Source organism: Melanerpes formicivorus, unplaced genomic scaffold (assembly GCF_026170545.1).
Source record: "Melanerpes formicivorus ecotype bairdi unplaced genomic scaffold, bMelFor1.0.p_v2 SCAF_10, whole genome shotgun sequence".
Lineage (NCBI taxonomy): Eukaryota > Metazoa > Chordata > Aves > Piciformes > Picidae > Melanerpes > Melanerpes formicivorus.
In genome coordinates this window covers 16486587-16502462 of record NW_027142362.1, presented here as the reverse complement: position 1 = coordinate 16502462, position 15876 = coordinate 16486587, and the positions used below count along the sequence as shown (strand labels likewise).

General features: G+C 43.0%; 2 protein-coding genes and 1 long non-coding RNA gene across 5 annotated transcripts in view; 2 read left to right on the top strand and 1 right to left on the bottom strand.

Annotated features, from left to right (window-relative positions):
* Positions 1-3213, bottom strand: part of AQP9 (aquaporin 9) — a 28516-nt gene extending 25303 nt beyond the window's left edge. Inside the window, exon 1 of one of the 3 annotated variants that reach the window (XM_068143927.1) lies at positions 2775-3213. In XM_068143927.1, coding sequence (XP_068000028.1) covers positions 2775-2876 — 102 coding nt within the window. In that variant the 5' untranslated portion in view covers positions 2877-3213. Of the gene's footprint in view, positions 1-2623; positions 2707-2774 lie in introns of those variants that run through there. The other 2 variants (XM_068143926.1, XM_068143930.1) reach the window with 2 other exon arrangements.
* Positions 1-13316, top strand: part of LOC137443841 (uncharacterized) — a 52245-nt gene extending 38929 nt beyond the window's left edge. The window contains exons 4-5 of the long non-coding RNA XR_010988002.1: positions 7493-7572; positions 13142-13316. This is a non-coding gene — a long non-coding RNA (uncharacterized lncRNA). The remainder of the gene's footprint in view (positions 1-7492; positions 7573-13141) is intronic.
* Positions 13317-14851: 1535 nt separating this feature from the next.
* Positions 14852-15876, top strand: part of ALDH1A2 (aldehyde dehydrogenase 1 family member A2) — a 55514-nt gene continuing 54489 nt past the window's right edge. Inside the window, exon 1 of the mRNA XM_068143925.1 lies at positions 14852-15180. Within this exon, the coding sequence (XP_068000026.1) occupies positions 15082-15180 (99 nt within the window). The 5' untranslated portion in view covers positions 14852-15081. The remainder of the gene's footprint in view (positions 15181-15876) is intronic.

Genomic DNA, 15876 nt, shown 5'->3' with positions numbered 1-15876 from the left:
TTAGAGAAATTGTGCTATGCCTTGGAGAATTCAAGGCTTGATACTGAAAGAAATCTGTGCTTCCCCAGCAGAATACAGCTGAGTAAAATATTGCCTATTTACCAGAAGAATTACCCAGAGAGGTGATAATGGCAGCTGCTCTGTATGCCGTTGGACCCACCTGTACAGCAGGGTGCTTTCAGGTTCCTTGAGGATTCAGTGAGAAACGCTGAGTGCTGAAGTTGAAATTTGCTGCTTTGATAAGCGGAGAGAGGGACTCATACAAGTTCTGTCTGTATTACCAAATCATACAGAGCAAGCAGATGGTTTAGAGAGCCAGAATACAGACATATCAGGAAAAGTATCTCCAGTCTGACCATTAATTAGCACATCTGTTGTGGTTCTGGAGCTCACCTTTCACTTCAGTTTCATCAGAAAATAACTGTTTACATGCTCTGAAAACATGCAGCAAGGCAAACCACAGCATATTAAGTAGGGATGACCAAGAGGTGTTGTCCAAACTGTATACCTAGTGAATTTCCAAGGCCTATTGTCTCAAATCTATTCAACATCACAGGCAGAACCCTTCTCACCCCAGGTGAAGGCTTGGTTTTCGCCTGGTATGCAATTTCACTTTATACCTTTTTCCGGTTTGGCAAATAATGTTACAAGACGTGAGATGGTAGTTTAAGCTTTTAATAATAGGGAGCTCGTGATGCTATTCTCAAGAAAAAATAGAAAGAGGTGATTTGGAAGGACACAGTTTCACCCAACTAACTGCCAGAGGTGCTAGGTTGGTTGCAGATTAAGGTTCAGTCAGTTAGCATTGACTTCCAGACAGAGCCTGTGAGCAACAGAAACATTTATCTTTGCCTTGCTCCCTGGTTCAGGTGCTCCTCATAAGCTGTAAAACCCATCATGCTAACATGAAATGTCTTTCAGCAAAGATCTGGATCAACTGTAATGTAGGTGGTGAGCTCTCATCTCACTTTCACTTTGTAAAAGGATTAAGGCATAGGTATTTTTCAGGTCACTTCCAACCTAAACCATTCTATGAACCTATGAATCTATGACTCTATGAATAGGATGGTGGAAGAAAGCTATTGCTGCTTTCACATACATGGTGTCTGTTTTACAAGTGTTCTGCAAGTGTTCTGCCCTCTGATTTACCAGGGTGCCCCTCTCATTAGCTCACCTTTAAGTTAGGGGTGTAATGTTTGTCTGTTCTCAAAGAGAAACTACTTACTAGCTGACATAACCTACATGCAATAGCAATAAATAACATCAGAAAAGTCAGTTTCTTCATAGTAAACACTACAGATACACTGGAGTATCCAAACAGTGAGAAAGGCACAGTTTAATCCATTTGAAGCTCTTCTCTGCTCAGATTATCAACAAATTTGTAGCTTCATTTTCTACTGCATTCATTATGGTGAGTGTAATAGAAAATGGGCTTTGGGTTTGCATTTCCTGCTGGTCTTGTGCAGTAGGACATTAAATAATGGCATTTGTGGTCTAATCTGCCCTTTAATACATTTTCTTCACTTGCTTAATTGTATTAATGGAAAGAGGCGGATGATCGTCTGGTGAGGACAGAGTACTGGAAGTCAGGTGATCTGGGTCATGTTCAGAGTTCTGCCACGGGCTTCCATTGCCATCTGCTGTAATCAGGTTTGCTAATATATAAAATGAAGATAATGACATTTCCCCTCTTACCAGGGTGTTGTGACACTTAATTAATGTTTGTAAAGTGCTTTGTGCTTCTTGCTTCTAAATGTGCTCCTTATTGTAATAATGTCTTATGGATGGTATTAAATTTGAGAATAATGTTACTTTAGTGCCTGTGCACTTCAGTTAGCTGAAGTGTGGCAAAGACCATTATTTTCATGTATTTTATGAGCTACTGTAATTTTTAGGCTACTTACTTGAAATTTAGCTAATACAGTTAGGGTTATAAAATATACCATCTCAGTACTAGCCCTGCTTCTTATTGTTTTCTGTTATTTCACTATGATGAATTATCTAGCAATGAGCAAGCCTGTCTTATTCAGACTAAAAGGAGGAAAAAAAGAGTTCGGCATAAATACTGCAGCTGCTTGACTTCCAGCTCTGCTACTGAGCCTGCTCTCTACCCTGGTAAATCACAGGGCAGTGCTCTGTGTCCCAGTGAGTGCAAAATGCATGGAAAAACTGAGCAAGAAATTAAGGGAAAAAAATCTGGGGATATAGGAAAATAGGAAGTTTTGCTATTTATCTAAACTGTAGCAGTACTACAGGACCAAGTATCTATGTAATTCATGCAGTAGAGATAAAAACAAAAACTAGTTAACTTACAAAACCTCCGAAGGCTAGGCAATGCAACTCCCCCAAAATTCAGCACAGATCACAGCTAAATTACTATATTGCACAGAAATAATTCATCTGAAATTCTCTTAATATGCAGTACAGTGTGTTTGTTAAAACAAATGAAAGTTGTTCACAGAAATCAAAGCACAATCAACTGATCTTAAAAAAAAAAAAAAAAAGAAAAAGCAAGAATATTATTAATGTTCATTGTGCATATATGGATTTTTCAGAATGTGGTAGTTCTCTGAAATTCTGCTCCTATAATTGCATTAAGTGAAGAAAGGAATTACAAACTTACCAGAAATAGAAGTTATTCATTCAAGGCTGTGCAATGTTTGTCAGGCAGTAACCACATTGCTGGTACAGTGCAAGAAAAAGCATATGTGTTGCCTTACAAGCACTGTCCAACATTAGATCAGTAGGAAAAAAGGAAAGTAGCTGACACTTACTATCAATATAAAAGTTCCCAGGAATTCTGAGAGGGCTTCTTTAATCAAGCTGTTCTTCAAGACAAATTTCTCCTTTAAGCTCCTTTTGCTTTTCCGGCTCATTTTGGCTTCCTCTGTTGCTCGGGTGCCGTAGTTAGAAATACACACAAAATTTGTTCTGTATTTGTCCCTGCTCCAGCTGAACTTTGACACTTTTACTCATACATTGAAATATGAGATTTCATCTTGTGCAGCCAGTGAAATCATCTGACTGCAGGCATTGACAGAACTAACTCAACATGCCCTAACAATTCATCCTGAGTTTTCCATCCTGTGTCTTCTCTGAGTTCACTTCTATTTACACTGGTTAGATAATACCAGTAAGTTCACTATCAGAACCCTTCTTTTTTTCCTCTCTTGGAGAATGGATTAATCATTACCTTTCCTGTTGTGTTACCTTTGTTTGTTTGTTTATTTTCCTCTGGTAAAAATAACAAAATGTTGTTCCTGTCACGCTGATTAAAAAGAAAGGAAAGGGGAAAAAAAAAAAAAAAAGACACCACAAAGTAAGGAAACAAAATATGGTTGAAAAGTTCCCACTGACCTAGATTGGGATTAAAACGATGCTGCTATTGGCTGGCCAAAAACTTCTCAAGGGGAGATTGTAAAAGAGAGTGAATGCTTGTGAGAATGCCGTGCTCTGCCCTGTAAATAAAAGCGCCTGTCAATTCTGAGGGATTTCAGCAAATAGTGAGGAATCCTACCTCGGTGTAGCGTGGTGAATTTGCATATTCACCCACAATCCTCTTTTTGGATTAAATTCCTTGCTCTCTAGTGATCCACCCTGTTTACAAAAGAGTGCTGAGGCAGAATAAATTAGGAACATCTAATGAAATCTGCTTTGGTCCAGTGGCTCCCTGTATAGGGAGTATATAGGGCACAGGCAAGTGAAGTATTGAGTGGCTGTATGTTTCCAATATGTTTACCTTAAAAGGGCACAGGTGCTGCACATATGGAGCATTATGCTAGGAATTGGGTCTCCTATAGAAAAATACTGCACTCTTCATCTCTTAAGTGTCACAGAATTATTGAGGCTGGAATAGACCTCTGAGATCATCAAGTCCACCCTATGACCTAACACCACCACACTGACTAGACCATGTCACTAAGTGCCACATCGAATCTTTCCTTCCAACCTGGTTAATTCTACTCTATTCTATTCTATTCTATTCTATTCTATTCTATTCTATTCTACTCAGGGATGGCGACTCCACTACCTCCCTGGGCAGTCCACTCCAACCTAAACCCCCTGTGGCGCAGCTTCAGGCCATGCCTTCTCATCTTGTCACAGGTTGCCTGGGAGAAGAGCCCGACCCCCACCTTACTACAACATCCATTCAGGTAGTTGTAGAGTGTGATAAGGTCCCCCCTGAGTCTCCCGTAGGCTAAACAACCCTAGCTCTCTCAGCCTCTCCCCATAAGATGTTCCCTCCAGTCCCTTCACCATTATTGTTGCTCTCCTCTGGAGTCCAGCATCTCAGTATCTTCCTTGGAGTAAGGGGCCCAGAACTGTACACAGTGCTCTAGGTGAGGCCTCACCAGTGCTGAATACAGGGGCAGAATTACATCCCTAGTCCTGCTGGCCATACTATTCCTGACACAGGCCAGGATGCCATTGGCCTTCCGTGCCACCTGGGCACACTGCTGGCTCATGTTCAGTCAGTTGTTACCCAGCACTCCCAGGTCCCTCTCTTCCAGGCCACTCTACAGCCACTCATCCCCAAGTCTGTAGCGCTGCACGGGGTAATTTTGGCCAAAGTGTAGGACCCTGCACTTGCCCTTGTTAAACCTCATACCGTTGGCCTGAGCCCATCAACCCAGCCTGTTCGGGTCTCTCTGAAGTCTCTTTCTACTTTCCAGCGGATCAACACTCCCCCCCAACTTGGTGTCATCCACAAATTTACTAATGGTAGACTCAATCACCTCATCCAAGTCAGCAATTATGACGTATGATTTTATCATATGTGATTCTGTTGTCTAACCATCTAGTTGACTTACCAAAAACTTCTGTCATTGACTTGACACCATAGTCTTAGTTCAGTTCTGGTAGATTATTTTGGCATGTGTTGTAGATGCTCAGTGCCTTGGATTGTATATGTACTCAACATTTTCCACCTTGGTGGCAAATATGTTTAGGTCTGTCAGTACTGTTGTCTGCTGCAAATAGGACAGCAGTGGGCAAACTGGCCATTTCTTTTATCTGATCAGTGCTCTTCCTTGCTTCAAGATAGGACTTGATGCATGTTCCCAGCAAATGTAGGCACTTTACCACCACCAGTTTCATCCCTTAACCACCCACTTCACCCCTATTCTTCATTGCTTTTCTGTGTCCTTTTACTCACCTTTCTCTACCTCTGCTTTCAAATACTACTCTGCCTTTAGCTCTTTCAGAAAACGTTGGCCTGTGTACATATGGGCGTGTAGCTAACAAATTATGAGATGACTGCTAATGTACTGGTGCTGCATGAGTGAGGGTGAGCACTTGTGCAGGCACACTGTTGTGTTAAGAGTGCTACAGGTCCTGTAGTGCAGGTCCACACTTGCACAGGCAGCTGAGAGCTGCCCCTGAGAAGTTCTGGTAAACAGCTTGTGTACAGCAGTTTGAAAACCTTTACCCTACACCACTGCAAAACAAAGATATTATTCAGGACCTTAATTATCACAGCATGCTTAAGTATATGTTTATTGTGTCTGTGAGAGAAGTCTTTCAGAATTATGTATACAGTGGAACAGAGAGCATGCTAGGGAAGTCATTCATTACAGCAGGAATGAGATAAACCACTTCCTTTCTTCCAGGAAAAAATAAATACATTCATGAAAGCAGTTTTTGATTGCTGGGCCATAGCAATTCTTTCTTTAATACAGATGCAGGTCTCCCTCACAAAGTAGTATGCAGATATTTCTTAGTTTAGTCTCATAATGGATGTGAAGGCATTAGTAATATTTTTCAATTAACAAGAGGGCAATAACAAGTCAGAGACAGAAACCTCTCTACTCATTTGTCCAGACCATGTGGCCATACTCATAACAATTTCCTGTTTTTACAGGATGGAGAACTCACACAAATGTGTATATTTTGCCTTTTTTTTTTTTTTTCTTCAAGACTTTACAGGAGTCATATGATTTAACTCCATTACTATTATCTGTGGTGTTAAGTTAGACTAAAGGTCCTCTTCAGCTCCATAACAAGATTCAAGTAGACGCTCTAAGAAAATATAGAAGAGAGTACCTGGGGAATGATTGCTCCCTTGGTAAATCCTTCCAGCTTTTGACAACTGTGCTACACTTTGGAACAATTTTCAAATAGAAAAGGAGGCAGCACAGAAAATTTGAGTCATGTTTCTCCTTTTATTGTAGTCAGAAAGAGGGTCTAAAGAGCTTTCCCAAAGCTAACAAATATGTATGCAGCATTATAAGAAAGAAAAGTAACATGTGAAGATAAATACCATTAAAACTTTGACCATAATTACTAACTCATGTGATTCATGCTTCATGTTATTTGCCTTTTAATCGTGAGCAAGGGCTTGCCTGGTTGAACAATGGAAAGAAAAATACACTGCGATTACTGTTTTCTACTTATCTCCTTCACCTGGGCCCTGCTCCCAGAGTCATAATGGTGAGGATACTGGCAGTGCCACCCATAAATATCTACAGCTGTGCTGCCTGAGGGAACAAAATTCAGACATCTTTCCAAAATGGAAGTTGTATACAAGCAAAGAGCATAGAAGGAGAGTAAACGCTGCTGTCATATTAAATGTAGAACCACAACAGAGTTGACCAAAAAGATCTTAAGATTTTTGCCAAGAATGAAGAAGTCACAATATAAACGTTTTTAAATTCCATCACCAGAGGGGTTGCTGAGCCAAATCCTACCACCAGCACAATAAAACACAGGAAACATACCTCTGATCCACCGGCATTTCAAGAGTCCTTCAAGGGTGATCATAGCAACTGCAAAACTGTCGATGTGACTTCTATGCCAGGAAAATTAGATGGCCTGTTACAAGAAATAAAATCAATAGACAGAGATAAAGTTGCTATGCTGTAGAGTATGGCCTAAATGGCTTCTTTTAAGGGATGTTATGCCTCAAAAGTCTATTGACATTATTCAAAGGCATCAAAAAAGCATGTTGCTATTACTGTTCATGCCTGAACATGTGATCAGTGTAACCTTAGACTTCAAGACTAAGACCCTTGAGACCCTTAGCCCAAGGCCGAACTACTTCTTCTCTTCACCTGGATTCAAGCAGAGCAGAAATTCACACAGTGTGTATAACCAAAACATTTTTATAGTAATCTTCAGTCCTACAGAAATAGCAAAGTAGAGAATAATATACCTAGCTCCCATAGTTTAAATCCCATGGGCAACAGTATATACTGTACTGAATTTTTTAATAGCACATTATTCAGAGTATCACATAAATTGTTATTACTGATGTAATAAAACCTTAAGCAACACAGATGGAGAGAGATCAAGGCTATAAATATACCATACCTTTTTTCCTTTTTTTTTTTTTGGGGGAGGGGGTTATTGTATTAATATGGGCCAAATTATTTTTTAAGTCTAAATCTGATGATTTTCATTGAGCTGGGCAAAATCTGAATGTGTACATCTACTATAATTCATGTCCCTGGTCAAATTCATTTACCTAATTTGTATTTATGTTTTCATACAAAAGATGCTGCAAGACCTTAAAGGACATTCTCTGATGTATGGATTGGTCCTGCTGCTGAGGATCTCAAAGGAGAAAAAAATCAGGTGAGAATGATCTGAACACACCGTAATTCAGCATTCTAAGCTTTTTGAGAGCACAAGCACTCTATTTCTTTAGTTCTTGTCTTTTTGTATAATCCTTCTGTCTCTGCTATGGTTCCTACTCAAAAGGTGCTCATGGGGGCAAACATCTGCAATGTGCAGCTCAGGTCTAGCTGAGCCCAGCTTGGAGAAGGGACAGGGCACATAAGGTGACCTAGAAATTTTCTTTGTTTTTTCTTCTCTATTTCTGTGATCTCCATGTCCAGATAAAATATTTTGGTCCAGATCATGTCTATGAGATCAAAACCACACCTCATATGTGTGTTCTAAACTTTTTGCCAGTAGTCTTTAACCCCAACTCAAAGCCTGATGAAGTCCACTGTTGCTGAAACTGATTTCAGGGAGAATGAAACTGGAGTTTCTCTAAAGCAGGACCTCAGGCTTCTCTTTGTTCTCAATCAACAGGGCGTGCCATTAGGCCTCAGTACATAACTGACGTTACTACACACACAACTACATTATATATAGTTATTTGATTGACAGCAGTACATTTTTTAACCGTTGTGCAGACAAGTCTGTGTGTATCATACAAAGGCCCTGAGAGTTTCCAAGCCAGTTTAATCTCTGTGATAGCTAGCATAAAGGGGCATAGATAACATTCCATAGCCAATCCTCTGTGACAGGACTGTCAGTGCAGGCAAAATGTGGAAGTGTTAGGGCAATGCTGTACAGATGGTTACGTGTACCAGCATTATCTGCTGCAATAGCAGTGCTCCTTCTGAATGTGCTGGATGTGATTCTGCTGCAAGCTTATCTGGTAGGTTAGAGTATGGACAGGGCTGACTTTCTGAAATGCCTTAGAAAAAGACTTTCTGTAAAAGAACTTTACTTTTAAAGAATAGACCAAATAGTACAGACAAATGCTTTGTGGCAGCCAATTCCCTGCTCTCTTTTTCTGCATATTCCCTTTTTTGAACATTAATGTACACAAGAAATAAATGCAAGGGGAGATTATTGACAGCATGCTCTTTTCAAGCTAACTGGTTTTCCAAATTCTTTATAAAAAGCCCTTGAAATAGAGATAAAAATTTTAAATTCAGTTTTCCTATTAGAAAGATACCTTGGTAATGCATTTATGCAGCATGAAGAAAACCTCAGAGCATATCCAATGAGTTTTGAAGTCATCTAAACCCTATTCTTTCTTAACCTGAATGGGATACATTGTCAAAACCATCTTTCTACAGAGCACTGATTTCTCATAGCAAATGACACCTTGAGACTTATTATGGATACCTGTAGTGTTGTGAAGAGCAGGTGATCTGAGCTTACCTAATCAGTACAAGAGTTTTAACACAAAAGCCAAAGATAATGACAGATTTGATTCCACTAACACACAAAACCCAAGTAGCATGTTTGGCAAACAGATGTAGCTAAATAAGAAGGTCAATTAATGGTTCTGAAACCTAATTACTGTCAGGAAAGTGAGAGTTTTTCCTACATCTGACTCACCAACCCACCTACTTTCAGCTGTTTCCCACTCAACATGGCCTCTCAAGTTTGCCATTTTCTGTAACAGCTGCAGTTCCTGGTGTTTTGTCCCCTCTATCCCACATTAGGAGTGTTTGTTTGGTTTGACTCCATGCTCCATTCATCCTTTGTCCTGTAGTAGGTGAAGTGCCAGTCTGTCTGCTTTTTCGTCTTTTAGTTCCCTTTCACTCAGAATGATACATTTGAACATTTAAAACTTCTGTCTTTCCAGAAACGAAAGCATTGCTTCTGGGATTCCCTTTACATATTAAACATTAACAGTGCAGGTGATAAATTTATCTCAGGCTGCTGTATAGAATCATAGAATCAATAAGGTTGGAAGAGACCTCGAGGATCAAGTCCAACCTGTCACCACAGACCTCATAATTACTAAACCATTGCTTCAAGTGCCACATCCAATCCCCTCTTGAACACCTCCAGGGATGGTGAGTCCACCACCTCCCTGGGCAGCACATTCCAATGGCTCTCTGGGAAGAACTTTCTCCTCACCTCGAGCCTAAACCTCCCCCAGCGCAGTTTGAGACTGTGTCCTCTTGACCTGGTGCTGGTTGCCTGAGAGAGGAGACCAACCCCCACCTGGCTACAACCTCCCTTCAGGTAGTTGTAGGGAGCAATAAGGTCTCCCATGAGCCTCCTTTTCTTCAGGATAAACAACCCCAGCTCCCTCAGCCTCTCCTCATAGGGCTTATCTTCGAGGCCTCTCACCAGCCTTGTTGTTCCTTCTCTGGATACATTCAAGTTTCTCAATGTCCTTCTTAAATTGAGGGGCCCAGAACTGGACACAGTACTCAAGGTGTGGCCTAACCAATACTGAGTGCAGGGCAGAATGACTTCCTTGCTCCTGCTGGCCACACTATTCTTGATGCAGGCCAGGATCCCATTTGCTTTCTTGGCCACGTGGGCACACTGCTGGTTCATGTTCAGCCAGCTGTCAATCAGTACCCCCAGGTCCCTTTCTGTTTGGTTGCTCTCCAGCCACTCTGACCCCAGCCTGTAGCACTGCATGGGGTTGTTGTGGCCAAAGTGCAGCACCCAGCAGTTGGATTTACTGAAGGTCATCATGTTGGACTCCACCCATCTGTCCAGCCTGTCAGGGTCCCTATGGAGAGCTCTTCTACTCTCTAACAGATCAACACCTGCTCCCAGCTTGGTGTCATCTGCAAATTTACTGATGACTGAGTCAATCCCCTCATTCAGATCATCAATAAAAATATTGAACAGGATGGGGCCCAAGACTGATCCCTGCAGGAGACCACTAGTGACTGGCCTCAAGCTGGATGTGGCACCATTCACCACCACTCTCTGGGCACTGCCCTCTAGCCAGTTCCTAACCCAGTGCAGAGTGCTGCTGTCCAAACCACGAGCTGACAGCTTGGCCAGGAGTTTGCTGTGGGGAATGGTGTCAAACACCTTGCTGAAGTCCAGGTAGAGTACATCAATAGCATTCCCCACATCCACCAGGCGGGTCACCTGATCATAGAAGGAGATCAGGTTGGTGAGGCAGGACCTGCCCTTCCTAAATCCATGCTGGCTGGACCTGATCCCTTGGCCATCCTTCAGGTGCACAGTGATTGCCCCCAAGATGATCTGCTCCAAAATTTTCCCTGGCACTGAGGTCAGGCTGACAGACCTGTAGTTTCCAGGTTCCTCCATCCAGCCCTTCTTGTGGATGGGCATCACATTGGCCAGTTTCCAGTCATCTGGGACCTCCACAGTGAGCCAGGACTGGTAGAAAATGATGGAGAGAGGTTTGGCCAGCTCATCTGCCAGCTCTCTCAGCACCCTAGGATGGATCCCATCCAGTCCCATGGACTTGTGAGTATCCAAGTGGCTCAGCAAGTCCCAAACTAATTCCTTGTGGATTTCAGGGGTACTACACTCGTCCCTGACCCCATCAACCAGTTCAGGAGGCCAGTTATCCTGAAGTCCTCCTGCCTTACTGTTGAAAATTGAGGCAAAGAAGGTATTTAGAACCTCAGCCTTTTCCTCATCTTTAGTTACAATGTTACCCTCCAGGTCGAATAAGGAGTGGAGGTTCTTCTTGTCCTTTATAGCATTAATATATTTATAAAAATGCTTGTTATTGTCTTTCACAGAAGTGGCCAGCTTAAGTTCTAACTGGGCTTTCTCCAAAATGATCTAACAACATCCTTAAACATATCACAAGTTGCCTCCCCCCCTTTCCAAAGGTGATACACCCTCTTTTTTCCCCTTAATTTGTTCAAGAGCTGCATGCTCATCCAGGCCGATCACCTTCCCCGGCAGCTCATCTTTCGGCACGTGGGAACTGCCAGTTCCTGTGCCTTCAAGAACTCCTGTTTGAAGAAGGTCCAACCATCCTGGACCCCTTGGTACTTAAGGGCTGCTACCCAAACAGGAATATTGGATTGCCAGGCCCAGTTCCTTCAAACTCCCTAGTCGAGATTTTTTTAATAAAAAGAAGCTGTCATCGATGACACTTTAGAGGGTGCACTTAGGAGCAGACTCAGGCAGCAATCTTCTGTTACTTCTGTGCAGTATCTATATTCATTAAGGTAATGAAGCTATTAATTGAATATGTAAGTTCAGGTAATTAAATATAAGACTTATTTCTTCAGTTTAAAGGGTAATAATAAAAAATTTAAACTTGCAAACTAGATCATACATTTAGTGATGATAAATGTGATCTGGAAAGTGCAATATTCCAATATGAATTAGTTAATTGCATCCATTCATTAGGTGATATACATTAGCAGAAGGTCATTCCATTTGAGGCACAATGTGTTTTACAAATAATAAATTCAAACAGGTAAATCAAACAGAAATTCAGAATAGAGAAGATTTTATATATTTAAAGTCAGAATAGAATCCCTACAATCAAGTGCACATTGCCTTTAACTTCACAGTTAACAACATGCATTCTTTACAGCACTCTCACACAGCACGGCCACTCACTGTACAGGTGCCACTGGGCAGAGACTGGGCTAAACCACCCCCGTGGCTGTGTGTTGCTCTGTGTTACTATGCACAGGGTGGTGACCAGCCAAGGAGCAGGCGTGAGCTGGATGGTCTCAGAAAGCCTTCAGACTAAGGGGTTGGCAGGGTCACTCCACACATGGCAAAACCAGCCCCAGCACAATAGTTTAGTGAGGGCCATGTTACATTTCAACTGCCAGCTTAAATAATAATTCTGAATTTTGAACTGATCCAATTATAACATGAGCCAAACACTGACAGTCTTTCTGAGCATATTTGCTTTGACACTGTCCTGAATTATTTGTGGCTTGCTTTAATCCAAGTCTCATCTTATGACTGAATTTACCATAGCAGCAATTAACAGTTCTACTGAGTATAAAATGCCCAATATCACATGTAAGAAAACTGATCTGATTTACTAATTTATGGTAACAATTATATTATATCAAGTTTTCTGCAATGATAGATTTCCTTTTGTTGTTTTGTTTATTTTAGAACTTAAAATACATCCAGGTTCAGACAGTTGTTAATAAGACTTGTAATATTACGGCAATTCACTGGGATAACTGAAACAGTTCTGAAATAATATTTGGTAGGATAATTACAGTATCGTGGGTGTTGCTTTACAGCTAATATGGCTTATGCATATAACAATGCTTTTACCTTATATATACGAAATACCTTTGTCTGGAGCAAGGACTGCTATCACCCTGCAAACAATTCAAGGGCCATAATTCTTAACAGATTTCAAACAGCGAGCCTCTTTCAAATGATCAGGCTTAAAGACATTTAGAGAATTGATTCAATTAACCTAGAGGAAAAAAAGTGCTATAATGTGTGATTTATGTTTGCAGATAAATTAAAATACAAGTATCTCTTGAAGAGCATTTGCTACCATCATGGTCAGTAATGAAAATAGCAGGCAATTAAAACAAGACACATAAGGCTGAAGTTTTTACTCTCTCTCTCTATATATATATATCAGAAAATTAAGTTCAGATTTCGTAAGTGGAAATCTTAGCTGGAACACAGAGTGGTTGAAGTTTCATTTTGGTCTCTTTTTCTGCAGGAACTGTGGCTGGTCATTTCCTGTTGGGAAGAATGACAGCACCACATCCACCATGCCCTTCTGGTGGGTCCTGTGAGGCTGGCTGTAGATGCTTGCAGTGTGGTAAGTGCAGTGCCATTCTCCACTTGGGGATTGCCAACAAGGCATAGGTAGCAGTTAGTCTGAAGGTGGTGGGCTCTGACTGCTTTTACTTTTGCTCTTAGGTGTGAGAACAATGTGGTTTGTACAAGTAATTGATGGAGGTTGCTTAAGCAGCTCCAGATCATGTGGATTTGAACTGCATGTTCATGTGCACTGGAATCCCTTCTCATCAAGTTTCTTGAACTTTATTGACTTTATTTAATAATAAAAACTGTTATACAGTTTCCTCCTTCCTGAAACTTGTTTAAATGCAGTCTCTTTTTCAAAGAGCACTTCCTCACTCTGATTTATTTTAAAACAGCTCTTAGAAGGTGTCATCCTTGTGATGAAGTGTTAGGTCTGTGTTGCCAGTGTGCCATTGAAAATTGAATTTCTGACGTTTAAAAGTCTCACTCATCCCAAGTGTCACATTTTGACAGATCTGCATGTCACATTACAGCACAGTATTATGGATCCATTTCCTCTGTCAGGGGAGAAAAAAAAAAAAAGGGAAAAAAAAAAAAAGGGAAAAAAAAAGAAGATGAAAAATGAGAGAAAGCAGAATCTCCAGTCTCTTCATTATTGAGCTAGAAATTTACAGAAATATGCACATCATCCTGAAATTACTTAAGTGGCACTGTTTCTTGTGATGTCTGTACTGAAGCGGTCTTTGTCCCATGCTCCTGTATAAAACACTGAGAGAATGCTGGGATGGTATTTTCAAATGTCTTCAAATTTGGCAAACAGAGCACAGAATCAAACAGGAATTGTAACAAAATCAAGACATGCACAGATCCCGTTGTGTAATGTTGAATAGCTGAATATAAAGGTCATGTGTAATATTTCTTGCTGCTTTGATTTACCAGTTTTAGGCAGATGTAAGCCTTTGTGTCCTTTCTGTTTACCTATCTTCAACATGGTAATCTCATAACATGACATCTGATAGGTTTCAACATGTTGGGAGTGTTTGCATCAGTAAGCACAACTTTATTCATGTTGCCTAAAGTAACAAAAATGCACTGGACAATTTGGCCAGAGAGAATGTAGGGCTTTGACAATAAATATCTTATGTCCACCAGCCCAGTCAGAGTGCAAACTCAAGCCATTTGCTGTTTCGTCCTGCAAATTAATACAGATGTCAACCACATGTCTGCTGCTTGCTGAGCATGAGTTTGAGATGGTGAGTAGTGGATCTGGCTCTATTTGGCTGCTGATGTCCTAGTAACCCACTGTATGGCATGCCCAAGCTCTTGCCTGATGTGGCCTTCCACTAAGAGGGCTCCCCCCTAAAAATAATAGCTGGGAACAGGTTGCTGTTGCTTGAACAAATTCTTCCACTCCTTAGGCTTCTTCCTTTTGCTGGAGAAAAGAGAAAATCACAGCTGGGCTGCAGTACTTGCCCTGGCAGCTAGCACCTGTTTCTCCTGATAGCTTTCTTTCATGAGAGGAATTTGGAAGCAGAGGTGCACCTGGGTGTCCTTGCTGCACGAGTCCCAAGCCCCTGAGCTTCCATACAGGTTGTCCGTGTCTTTAGCAGCTGCAGTAGCACTATAAGATGGGAGGCAAGGCAGCACTGCAGAGTCCCCAGCCAAAGAGAGAAGGGCAAAGTGTTGGGCTTTGCAATGGAAGTGAGGAAAAGTGCAGAGTTCTTTTCCATGCAGGCAGAGAAGGGCAAGCAAGAATCCCACTCTGTGAGGACTGGCTCCACAAATCAAAGGTAAGGGTGCTCCCAGCCCAAAGGCAGCGCAGGCCTGAGGGAAGCAGGACAAGGAGCACATCCCGCAATGCCTGCCTGGAGGAGGTCAGGACCTTGAGGCCACATGAGGACTGAGCTCAGGAATGCTGGCCCAGCTCGGAGCCCCGTGTGGACATGCAGTAGCCAGGTCGTGGGAGAGACGCTGTGGGACGTGAGGACTGAGGTGAGTGGACACGTGGCAGACAGCCTCGGCATGGCGTAGGGTGGGCGGGAGGCGAGGGAAGCCCCGCGGGCTGACATGGAGCGCGGCGGGGGAACACTGCGACCTGCATGGCGCGAGCCGAGGCGCGCTGCGTGGCGCGAAGCGGCCGCGAGGCGAGGGCGGCCGGGGCCCCGTGGCGTAGCGACGGGCGGTGGCGTGGCCGGCAGAGGGCAGCAGGCGGCCGGGGATGGCTCCGCGGGTCGGGCCGGCGCGGGGGCTGTTTTCCGCGCATCCGTTAGTGTCACCGGGCGCGCGCGGCCACTGTCACGCCAGCTACCGCAAAAATAAAAGCGAGGCGGTCCGGGGCGCATCGGGCGCGCTGCGGGCAAAGCTCACGGGGACTGGCGGCTGCGAGGGAGCGCGCGTCCGGTGGGTGGGAGCAGGGGAGAGCAGCAGCGCCAGGTGTTGCGCGGAGCCCCGGCCAGGACAGCGGGCAACGCAGCGGAGGTAGCGGGCGGCGCTAGAGGGCCGGGGAGCGCCGACAGACGAGCTGCGCCAGAAACGGAGGTTTCGTCTTGCCGGTTAGGCGTCAGCGCTGCGGGACGGCCCCGCGCCCTCAACCGCGCCTCGGCCAGGGCTCCGTGAAGAGTTCCTGCCTCTGCGCTGTTTGGCCGTCGCCGGCTGCGCGCTAGCTCCTGCGGGTCGCAGCCGTGCTGC